The sequence below is a fragment of the Nanorana parkeri genome, unplaced genomic scaffold (assembly GCF_000935625.1).
Source record: "Nanorana parkeri isolate BGI_ZX_2015 unplaced genomic scaffold, ASM93562v1 scaffold1061, whole genome shotgun sequence".
In the NCBI taxonomy this organism is placed as follows: Eukaryota; Metazoa; Chordata; class Amphibia; order Anura; family Dicroglossidae; genus Nanorana; species Nanorana parkeri.
In genome coordinates, this window is record NW_017307329.1 from 116,042 (window position 1) to 128,665 (window position 12,624).

General features: G+C 43.9%; 1 protein-coding gene across 3 annotated transcripts in view; it reads right to left on the reverse strand.

The window, feature by feature from the left end:
- GALNT10 (polypeptide N-acetylgalactosaminyltransferase 10) overlaps positions 1-12,624 on the reverse strand; it is a 208,357-nt gene that overhangs the window by 104,714 nt on the left and 91,019 nt on the right. Inside the window, exon 2 of one of the 3 annotated variants that reach the window (XM_018567555.1) lies at positions 1,971-1,981. The exons of the other annotated variants lie outside the window; for them this stretch is intronic. Coding sequence (XP_018423057.1) covers positions 1,971-1,981 — 11 coding nt within the window. The remainder of the gene's footprint in view (positions 1-1,970; positions 1,982-12,624) is intronic. 3 annotated transcript variants of the gene reach the window in all.

The following is a 12,624-nucleotide window of genomic DNA, read 5'->3' on the forward strand; positions in this document are numbered from 1 at the left end:
GTACAAAGCCTGGGGTCAAGTAACTTGCTGACTACTAAATGAAATATGTTATTTCCTCCATGTCTTTAACCTCTTGCCGTCCGCCCGTGCCAGACGGCAATTTTTTTCTGCTCGCGCGCGCCCCCTAGCGGGCACGCACGGGCAGAAAAGACCCGCTAAATGCACACACCCGTTACCGGGTGTTTCACATATAGGCGATCGGCGGGTCCATAAAAGCTCTATCTGTCCCCAAAAAATGGTATAAAATTCATTTCAGTACAGCGCTGCATGACGGAATAAATGTCAGTCAAAGTACCGCAGCGCTGAATACTGAAAAATGGCCTGGATGGGAAGGGGGTTTAACACCGCGGATGTCAACTGGTTAAACTTGTGAATTTCAAAACCCTGCTACAGTCAAATGTTCTAATGCACAATGCATCCTAAAGCAGAATCTGTTATGTCAGCTATAAGTTCTAGTGCACTGGAAAGGTTTAGTTAACTGTGATAAAGATAATTGCACAGTTCTCACAACCAAAGGGATGCTGGCCCTGCAATATTTCATACAACACACGCAGAGCTTTATTGTAAAAAAGAAGTTTAGTAACTGCACACGGTAACTAGGCAGACACAGTCTAACTAGGCAGTTATCTACAATGAACTCCACTAAAACCTTGAAATACGCCACAAATCTATTTTCCTGGATAATTCTTATGATTTTTGATCCTAGGTTATACCATTATGCTGTCATTGGATCACTTTCTTTTTTCCAGAGTGTCACAGTTTATTTCTGTTTTTCCATGTATTCATTTATTTGTGATTATGCTATGTTTGTGTTTGTATATGTCTTACCATGCCACTGAATCCTCATCCATCTTACTGTGTTTTATTCTCTGAGAATTACTGTAGTATTCTGTTCTAGTATTTATTTTTTTCTTGAAAAGTTGCAATAAAAAGAGCATATTATATAAAAAAAATAACCTTGAAATATATAAAGCTGTCTTGGCACAAATGAAAGACAGGGACAGAGTGATGTCACCCTATAACAGGAAGTACCTCAACATAGACCTTCTAAGGCCTAGTTCACATCAGAAACTGCATCACAACTGCATGCGTCTGCGCAGTTGCACTGCGATGCGTTTTGATGCGTTTTTTAACTGCACTAAAAAATGCTAATTAGGCATGTAGGTCACTTCCTTTTCCTGTCAGAGCATTTCCTATGTTTGTTTTGTTCGTTTGGGAGCTCAGTCATGCTTTTTTGGTTGGCTGGCATGGTGCTAGTTTTGACTTTAGCCATTCTTTTTTTTTTTTAAATGTGTGTTCCGTTTGATGCATTTTGATGCAGTTAAAGTAGGAGAAGCAGTACTTTTTCTGACTGAAGTTGAATCGACTGCAATGGTGTAAATTAGGCATAAGAAAGCCCATAGGAAAGCATTGTGATGTATTTTAACTGCGCAGTTGAAATAAACAGACTGCATCACAACTGCATATGGTGTGAACTTTATGGTTTCTAGCACCGGGGCCCTGAGGTTTTTAGTTACGCCTCGATGAGTATTGTACCTCCAGGAATACAAAAGATGTCCTTTCCACCTGAAAACCAATGCCATACTATATTACCCTCCAGTACTACCAACAAGTGATAGAAAGACTGAAGTCTCTTCTTATATAATGGAGATACATGAGATAATATTCATTCATACAAATGGCTTTTGTAACTTCCAGAAAAAGAAACAGTTCTATAAAAGGTCTTTAGAAGGGGGAACCCCTTGGTGCTACTACAACGTGGACTCGTTTACATCTGACAGTGGCCAAGTTCCTGTAATTCCCCTGGAACATTTCAAAGCCTTATTGCTATTTGACCCTGCATATATGCCCCGAGCCATTCACAGCAGAAGCTGGTGTTGAAGGTCTAGGTTCCAGTTCTAACATTCTCAGACATAACTCAAAGCAACAGCAAGCCTCTGATATTTCATAAATGAATGTACTAGCTGAACAAAGGAAAAGTCTGCTTGTTAACGTATTAAGCAACATCAGGCGTGAATTTTGCATGAGTTTGCCATCAGCAAAGTGCTCTTTGAAGACAAATAACAAGGTCTTTATATCAGCACACGAGACCTGTGTAGGAAGAATAAAGAAGTTACCACTATAAGACAGGGGGGGGGGTAAATATCAGCACAGGACAGGTCGGATAATGAGACCTCAGGGACGACTACACAGCAGTGGGGACATGCATGAGAAGTTAGTGACTAGCTATCAAAACTGATCGGCGTTGAGTTGCCTCTGGCCAAAGTACAGAATTTTCCACACTGTTAACAGGCAAATAAAATAAAAAAAAGAGCGTTTATCCATTTACTTAAACATCCTTAAAAGAGAAGTAAAGACAACTTTTTTGGGTTTTACTTCTCTTTTGGGTTCAGCTGCCTGACTGACAACTTGCTCTGCCTCTCTAGAGCCAGAGCCAGCTGTGCTTGCCCCTTCCCCTGACTGTCCCTCCAATGAGCACTAAAGGAAAAGAGAGAGAAGGGGGTATCCCTGCAGGGAGCGGTAACTGACAGAGAGGAGACTGCGAACTGAGTGATCAGTATATAGCCGTATGTGTGAAAGCTGCAGTGTCACATGTCGGCTCTAAGTATTGGGATAAGTATATTTTACTCCCCCAATACTTCTCCTTTAAAGTAGTAATCCTGCACCACTGGCACTCCCAACAGGCACCCATTCTTCTACAATCGGTCACTCATTCACACGGGCTAGCATGCCCACGCAGATATCTGCTCCCAGGAGAGGTCGGTGTAATTGTGTGCGGCTGGCTGTACATCCCTATGCCTACATGTCGACCAGAACCTGCACATCTGTACAGGTCTGGGTGCACGCACTTGGACGAAGACAGTCTGCATCCAAGTGTGTGCTTGGAGCTCACTTTGGCTCATGAAACAAACACTCAGAATACCTATACTTAAATTTGGACTCCCTACCTGCAGCCTGCTAATTGGACAATAAAGGATTCATCAAGTCTGCCTTCTTCTCCTATCTATTGACAGCACATGTGTGTGCAGCCGAGCCCGACTGGCTCCTAGTGCTGCCTCTCACCCTCCTTGAATATCCTGAGATTTGTTTTGCCTAGCATGCTAATGTAATCTTTTATCTAATACAGCCTAGTGGTAATAATTAGGTTTTTATCAGTGCTTTTAAGTGGAACTGCATCCTCTTATCTTGTACTACCTCTAATATCTACCTCTCGGTGTGTGTTCAGAGCTGCACAGTTCTCAGAAAGAGAAAGCAGCGCTCCAAACCCGGAAACACACGGCTGAAGTTTCTGCACGCTCGGATTCAGAGGCTTTCAGGAGATAAAAAAGTTGGCAACTCCAGGGACTTTCTTTAAAAGGCCGCCAACCGCATAAGACGAATGCTAATATGAGTGTACTGTGTCAGAATAAATGTAAAATGCTTATACTTATCCAGAGTTTAGCTTTAGACTTTAGTAATGGAACATATTTGCTAATGTAGCTGCAAATATCTTAACAAAGTCAAGTCACTCAATTCAACAGAAACCTGATCTCTGACATACATTTGCTTCCCCTGCAATCTAACATTCCACTGTCAGCAGCCAACAAACCTGGCTTGTTAACAAAGAGTTCTATCACTGTCCTGAAAATCACAGAAACTCTGCAGGTATGAAGCACCTAGAAGTGCAACAGCATCCTCAACCTTCCTTTCACGGCCCAGTCTTAGGGCTTGTTCACACCAAATGCAGACCAGATCTGCATGAGTTTCTGCACACGCAGTGCAGTGTGTTATACTGCTTTTTGTGCCGCGTTTTTGATGCCTTCTGGACCGTTTTAGATTAGAATGGGCTTTCAGTGTGTTCCAGGGCGTTTTTGATGCGTTTGCATGCGTTCCAGAGCAGGTAAAATAGGCGTTCCAGAGCAGGTAAAATAGAGTTTGCTGCAGTTTTTTTATATGCTCTGGAACTGAATGCTGCGGTGTGAACTAAAGCCCAAAATACCATTGCAATACATTGGACGCGGTTTTGATCCAGTCTCTAACTGCTCTGCTCATGGAACGCGCTTGGTGTGAACAAGGCCTAAGGTCACTCAAAGCTTTGTCACTTTCTAATAACATCGACGATTTCATCTCCTTCCTGTCGCCTTCACATTCCTAATGACTAGGACTGCTGTCCAGTATAGTGATGGGCCGAAAAGGAATGCATGGGCACTAAATTACCTGATATAATCTGGTGTTAGACACCAAGGGCTGGTTCACACCTAAGCGTGGTGCTAAACACATGATACCATATGTTCAGCTGACGCTGTTGTCACGGCTGTCTTTAATATTAATTGGACCCTGGGCAAAAAATGTATTTTCCCCCCACCACTACCCGCCATGCAATTTCAAAATAGGAGACGTCAGAGGGAGACATGACCCTGCATTAGACATCACGCGGTGACGCTAAGGCAGGGGCGGAGCAAGACTATGCGATGCTGATCAAAAATAATACAATGTCGATCACAGTAAAAAGAACCGTTCCACATGTGTATCTTTTGTGGACTCAAGGGGCAGCTGCTTTGGGCCCCACAACAATGACTGGGCCCGGGCAACTGCCCCTTGTTAAAGATGGCCCTAGCTGCTGTACAGCACACCTAGCGGGCAGTACCATGTGCTAGGTGTGCTGTGTTGCCATTCATTTGAATGGCACCCCAACACAGCGCTTGATGGATGTGTGCTGCAGTGCAGGTTACTACAATACCATGTGTTGCGATGAAAAATGTAAAATAGCAAAAGGTTTTGCTATTTTATAATAAAATTGGGTGCAGGTTTGTCAGGAGGAAGCCCAACCCCTGACAAACCTGCACCCAATTTTATCTTCTGCCCCATGTGCTCCAAGATGGAGACTCTCATAGTTTAGAGTTAGGACCGCACTATAAGAGGTGCCTTGGCGCGGCTGTGCGGCTTTCACATTTTCTGCAGAAGACGTGTATCCAAACCTCTGTTTTTAACGTCAGAGTGAGACAAGTTGTTTTACATGCTAGCTTGTGAGTGTGCCAGGAAAACTTTTTGCTATTTTACTGTTTAAAGCCCTTCCCGTGTGCACCTTACTGTAAAGCTGGTGATGAATTGATGAGTGCGCTTGTCATCTGTTTTGCTGCGATGAAAAATGTGGCGCATACACTGCATTTGTTCACCACAATGCAAATAAATGGCAACACAATACATCTAGTGTACGGTACCACATGCTAGGTGGGCTTTGCAATAATGTTTACTAAACACGCTGGATTGTGTGTTTAGTGTACCAATTAGGTGTGGACCAGCTCCATGTGTCTTTTTTCCCCTTTATTTTCACCTGGTTGATCCAGCCAGTAACGCACTTCCGGTCGTACGGTGGCTCCACTCTATGGTAGAGCAACAGAGCCATCCGTGCAGAAGGTAGAGAGCCTAGGGTAGTGTTAGATGTACTAGCAGATTTAGATGGACTGGGCTAAGAAATTCAGTCAAAAGGCTTTTAAGCTATTTCAAATGCTTATTAAATCACTTATAATGGATGCTGCCCCTTGATGATTCAAAGTTTGTTTCCTGAAGAATCAGCTGGTCCCCTAAACACTGGCCTTGATATCCTGTTTTAGGGTGGCTCCTGTCCCTTGCAGGGTCCTATGGAGCCACCCTTGTGTGTGCTAGTAAGCTGTATGTGTCTCCACACAGCTTACTAGGGGGAAGGACAGGTGCTGCGTGTGATTATACGAAGCAGCCTGTCCTTCTCTATGGGAGTATGTGGCCGTACGCCACCCTACGATCACCCGACCAGCACGTCCGTGGATCCTGTCTGCGTCCGAGCAGGGACACCCGTACCTTTACAGACGTGCAGGTCAGGTGAGCGTAGGGCGGCGTATGGCCGCGTACTCCCATAGAGAAGGACAGGCTGCTGCATTCTTTCCGGGAGCTGCCCGATAGGGATGTGCACGCAGCACGCATCTGTACGGGCTGGCTGTTACCCGTGTGAATGAGGCCTAAATCTTAACTCCAGCTAACAGGTTTTTTTAAGCAGTTACGGCATCATTTGTTTGCTATTGAGATAAAGGTTTCATTTAAATGACAAAAAGCTGATCATTGTAAGCACCCCTACCAGTGTAAAATGGTTTGTCTCAACCCTCTATCTGCCACTTTTGCTGGACAGCTTGGCCTGTTAAAGGAAGTTGAAAAATAACAAACTTACTGGACAGATCACCAGGTAAAAATACGTGGAAAAAGCCTAAAAAAGAAAACGAATGTAGACACATCTAAGGATTGGTAAGCCGCAATATATTACATTTCTGCTTATGGGTTTAGAAATGCTTTAAACCTGGAGAACAAGCTTCAACGTCAGCAGCTATCCTGGCTTTCACACTTGTCAGCTAAGAACAGCAATATAAGGTGACAGTGGGCACGGGATCACCAAAACTGCATGACGGAAGACTGGGAAATGTTGTCTAGACAACAAGCATTTTTCTGCTGTGACACACACATGGTGGGGTCAGAATTTGGTGTACACAGCATGAATCCTTTGTGATGAGTAGGAAGGAGAGGCTCGCAGCATGAACGTTTGCCAGCCAAATCTGTGTGATCGACTGAATCTGCACAGACTGACATCCCTAAGCAACATTTCTAGTACTTGTTCAATCAAAGCCTCTGAGTATTCACGGTGTTCTAAAAGGATAATGATAGACAGGTGTACAAAGTGGCCAATGCGTCCAGGTTTCTGGTGCTTCAGTATGTTTTTCTTCTTAAAACATCAATCATCCGTTCTCTAATGCTCTTTTACACCTGTGCAATGTGACATCGCAGTACAGGACGTTTTAGTTAGTTTGCAGTAGGGCAGCCCATTTATTTTGCATCTAAATCTCACTAAAATAAAAGCATGACCCATCTTTTTTTATAACTGCACTACAACACAGGGTAATAAATGACTATGTATTGTGGTGCGATGCAGCGCCCATGCGATGGCTAGGTGTGTTGGGGTGCCATTATAAAACAATGGCACTGCGGCGCACCTAACAATGTGACACGGGATCTTATACAATGCAGGACTATGTGCGGGAACGTATGCGCCACCATCGCATATATCCAAACGGACTGTTTCTTCTTCTCTTAAAACACTGTACATCTACTCCTTCAATCAGCTCATCCCTCTGTATCACTTGCCCTCCTTGTAGATTGTAAGGGGCCTCTAATCCTTTTGTATGGTATAGTATTGACTCCCCATATGTTGTAAAGCACTGTGCAACCTGTTGGCACTATATAAACCCTGAATAATAATAATAACAATAATACAAATCTAGAGATTTAGCCCTGCTTGCCAGAAATGTACAGCGGGGAAGCTGCCGCCTCCTTCCCCGCTGTGGTTTTCGGGGTCCCCAGCGCTTCTTCAGGCAAATTAATTCAAGATGGAGAGCGGGAAGCAGACCAGAAGAGAACGTCTGTTCTCCGCTCTGTTACATGTGAACAGTGAAACAGGAATGCTGCACTCGCAGCCTTCCCATCTCAGCTGTCAGTCACAGGAGAGCCAACACAGTGCTGTGCTAGAACTCTTGTACTGGAGGTGACAGGTAAAGAGACCCCATCACCTCCAAATGCTATCACACAAGGGGTTGATAGCTCCTGTGTGATAGCAATAAAGTGAAAAAAATAAATCAAAATAAAAAAGCAAAAAATAAGAAATAGTAAAAAATTTAAAAGTGATGATGTAAAAAAATAAATACAATGAATGAAAATCGTAAAAGATAATAAGATAAGATAACTAAAAATAAAAAAATGTGATAAAAAGGAAAAAATAATATAGAAACCAACATTTTTTCCTTTTTTAACCAACCTTGCTATCTGCATGTGAAAAAACAAATGCGTAGGGCATTGTGTGTGTGCGCGCTGAGTGCTGCCCTCACTCCACTTTGTGTCATGCTGTGGCAGCGCTCTCTAAACACCCACAATGTGCATTAAAGGGTAAATTCACTTTCCAAAGTAACTTGTGGAAATGTACCGTATTTTTCGCTCCGTAAGACGCATTTTTTCTCCCCAAAAGGCAGGCAAAAAACTAACTAGGGACTAACTATGGTGGGCTCTGCTGGGTCTATGGTAGGTTGGTCAAACCCTCTTACCTTACAGCCCCGTTAGCTCTCTGCTTCCTCCATCGCCAGGCACCACCTCCTCCATCGCCGGGCACCACCTCCTCCATCGCCGGGCCCCCTCTCCTTCGCTGCCGACGCCGGGCTCAGCCTCCTCCTCTGCAGCTGCTGGCTGTCACTGACTCAGCAGCAGCTGTGAAGGAGGAACGGGCCGCTGCACAGATGAGTGACAGGTTGTCAGTGATCTGAACAGCGGCGTGTTTCTCCTTACAGCCGCCAGTGACAGCCAGCAGCCTGAGATGCCATAGCGACCCAGGCGGTCCACACAGCATCAGGGGCCGTCTGGGTTGCTATGGTGATTGTTCCGCCACTGGATTCAGGTACTTATACTACTTGCATTTTTAAAAATACATTCAATGATATATGAATATATACAGAGATGCATTCATATGTGTCTTTTATATCTACCTAGAGTAAATGCCGGAAGCTCTAGTTCTGCAGTGGTTGGCGGTACTCAGTCCTGCTATAACACACAGTATTCTATCTATAACTGACCACATCATACTCTGCAGTATTTACAAGTAATCCAACTTGCATTCAAATCACATGGGCTGCAATTTTGATTTCTCACAAGTCTTTGACCTGTAATTCCTGCAAAGAAGGGCTTAGAAAAAGCCTCGGGCTCTGTGTGATTAAATCCACCTCAATGAGAATAGATGATGCACAGCTAAGATATCAGTGCAATGACTTCAATAATCTCACAAAGCACAAAACACGGGATTCAGCAATATTCTGCACACACATCGCTGCTAGAATCTTCTGACAAACAACATCCTTGTGGGAAGCAATAGAAATGAAGTGGTTCTCGGAAAGTGGACCCCAGCATGAGGCCTCTCTGGTCACCTGCTCCCAGACACCCCCGGCTTCGTCCGGACTGGAAGCTAGGATCTCGGCTCCTTCTGAATTTGCTTTCTCAGTCAATATAACACTGACCAGCCATAACATCATGACCACTGGCAGGTGATTATTCCATCAGAAACTTGACAAATGTCCCTTGGGATTTCATTGGATTTTAACATTCAATTCAGGAATGAATGGAGTTTCGGGAACAAAAACCACATTCACTGTAACTTGTGAAAAATGTTCCATTCTGCTCCTCTGGCTGTTTTTTTGTCACCACAATAGAAAATCGAACACGTTGAACAACACTTTAGAAGTAAAATTCTAACTTGGTATACTTGGCTTCACTTTGAAATAAATGCCAAAAGGAATCCACAGGACATTGCAGCTTTTCTTATTGTATGTGTCTGTCAACATCTCTGATGTTATAAAACAACGGCAGGCTACAGATTTGACAGGACTGGTTTTGTTTTCTTCTTTTTATTATCCACCGTACTCCATACATTTTATGTTTGGCTTTAATCCATTTTGCAGTCTCTTTTCAATCCTCATTTTAGATTTGTTGGCTAACCAGAGAATCAGCAAATTAAAAGGGGATAGAAAGAAAATAAAAAGACTAAAGCCTGGATGAAAATGAAGCATTACCGAAAATAAAGGCTTCAAGTAGTATTTAATGCTCAAACTTTTTTTCAGTGATGAGTCCATATCAAACAAATATATTTAGTCCAGCAAAGTATTGCTTTATATTTTTGGCCAAGAAGTTACAGGCATCATGTTTGAGAACAGCTCTAAAGGTGCCCATACACCTTACGATAATCGTATGCGATCGACTTTTCGTACGACAGTCGCAAGGTGTATGGGGAGTCTGCAACCACCAGTACATCATCGGACAAAACGTTTCGTCTGATGATTGCAAGGTGTATGGCCACCTCATCTCTCTCAGCTCCACTTCCCTAAGCCTACTCTCCAGTACAAGATCATATGGGACAGAGCAGTCTCTATCAGCCATCCATCTACTAGCTTGGAGAAGGGAGGAAAGGGAAGCATGGAAACAACTTTGTGCAGACATACACAGCTTACTAGCACACACAAGGGTGGCTACATACGACCATTCAAGGGAAAGGAGCAACCCTAAAACAAGGTGGGTGCACAGGGGACAAGCTGGTTCTGCGTGAAACTTAAAGGGCTATTCACAAAAGGGTGAAGAGTTTGGAGAAGGCAGGAGAAGTGAACAATCTAGGACAAATTAGCTGAACTGGAAAGTGAGCTGAATTGGAGAATGTTTCCAAATTGGCTATGTTGTCCTGGATTGTTCACTTCTCCTGCCTTCTCCACACTTTTCACCCTATTGTGAATAACCCTGTTAAACATCAAGAGGCAGCATCCATTGTAAGTGAATTAATCAAAATTTGAAATAGCTTAAAAACCTCTTGAATTTCATCACTTGAAAACAGGTTGTCCACCACAACAGAAAATTAGGCTCTCACTGGATTTCTGACAGGATCAATGTCTATATTTCTGTACTTTCAGCATGTATCAAAATAAAACCTTTGTGAAATGTGCATGTACTGCAGTGATGTACTGCAGAGATGTACTGAATATGATTTTTTTGAATGTGGCACAGATAGAAACTTTCAGGGCCCGTTCACGCACATAGCGGTGATCTACTTTGTACTGCACCGGATCAATGCAGGTCACCTCTAGGACACATAGAAAACAATTGTTTTCTATGTGTCCCATTCACACCATAATGCAGTGATACAAAACAGCCAACGAGCTGCATTAGTTTGCAGTGCACTGCATGCCCCTGTAGATCGTAGTGGGACCTGAAGGGAGTGTACTCATTGTACATTTCACATAAAGTAAAAAAAATTTAAACAGTGACACCTCCGGTAGAGGGCAATACAACGCACACTACCGCAGGTATCACAGCACACTAGCCAGCTTGCTGAAATGCATTTTTGCGGATATGTTAGTGTGAACGAGCCCTAAGGCCTCATTCACACCAGACACAGTGCGTACCGGTCCGATTCTGGCCATCGCATTGTGGCCGGTGTTCTATCAAAGTTTGTGACTGCGTCAGAATGTGTGACCGGTGACATGGTCACACATTTTAACATAATCACGCCCAGTTTCTCGGCGGTGGAATGTGTGACCGGTCACGTGGTCACACATTTTAACGTACTGACGCCCATTTTTTCCAGGTTTAAAATATGTGACCAGCAAAAGGAGAAGAATTCCAACGCTTTCTCAGCTGTTCCAGGGCAGATCGGCATCGCAGATCGTATGTGCAAGAGAACCGATCTGCCCTGGAACAGCTGATCGGTCCTGAAATCTCACTTCTATCCGACTTTGTGAGTGCGATCTGACATTTCACAAAGTCGGATAGAAGTGAGATTTCAGGACCGATGCCGGTCACATGTTTTAACCCCGGAAAAAATGGGCGTGATTACGTTAAAATGTGTGACAACGTGACCGGTCACACATTCCAACCCAGTCACAATCTTTGATAGAACACCGGCTCACTATGTTGTGGGGCAGGAGGGGGCGTGGCGGTCCACTGAAGTGAATGACACCTCTGGCCACAATACGATCGGCCACAATACGATACAGGAATGCAAGGCACATTATGACTGCAGTCCGGTCCAAACAAAAGAGTGCTTGCAGCATTTTGTTCGGACCGGACCACAGGCATAATCGCATTGTGGCCGGAGGGCGTGGCTACAGTGCCATTCACTTCAATGGACTTTCACACCCCTCCTGCCCCACAACATAGTGAGCCGGCCGCAATGCGATGCAGTGCGTTCTGGCCAGAACGTACTGTGTCTGGTGTGAACGAGGCCTAATAGGTGTAGGTCTGGCAATGCACCAAACCTTGGAGTTTTGGGGTTACAAACATGTTTAGGAAGTGGCGCTGGAGAAAAAAAAAATGAGCAAACCCCTAAAAAAAAAAAAAAAGGATTTCTAGTGAAATATGCAGTCATTACAGACAATGATGTGGAGGAATCGCAGCACTTTGTGACCTAGACATTCAGAGGAAAGCGATACTAGCGGAGAAATAAACCCCAGCTGGCCGCTTGTCAGAGTAAAATAAAGGTTACTGGTGGGACTAGAAGAGACGAGCTGCTGCTGGCCCCACTGGGATGCAGACTTGTCTAGAATCATTCTAGGATGTACTGTCATAAGGAAGAATGACAGCGGACGGCTCCTTCCCTCAGCAGGCTCTGCAGTAACTGAGAGTGTTACTTGGCTGCGATGTGTAATGCATCCTGATTGAATGGAGGAAGCGGCTCTGCTCTGTCTCGAAAATTAGTTTTCCAGACAAGTCTCAGAACAGCATTTCAAACAGATTGTATGTAAAATAAACGGAATATACATACACACACAATAGAGTAATGACAAATACTTGTACTTGATCATACAAAGGTCTATTTGTCTGTCCATACATTTTACAATCTAATTGTACAATCTCCTTTAAAGTACTCCGGGCAAATAAAATCTTAACCCTTGCAGTGGGGCTACCCCCTCTTCAAGGGTCAAATGCTTGTTCTGTCTAGGGATAGGGAGCTAAAATGACAAAGACAGACTCACCCAAACCGCGATCCCCGCAGTTGAGTCTATCTTTGTTATTTTATCTCCCTAGACAAAATGAGCACTATAC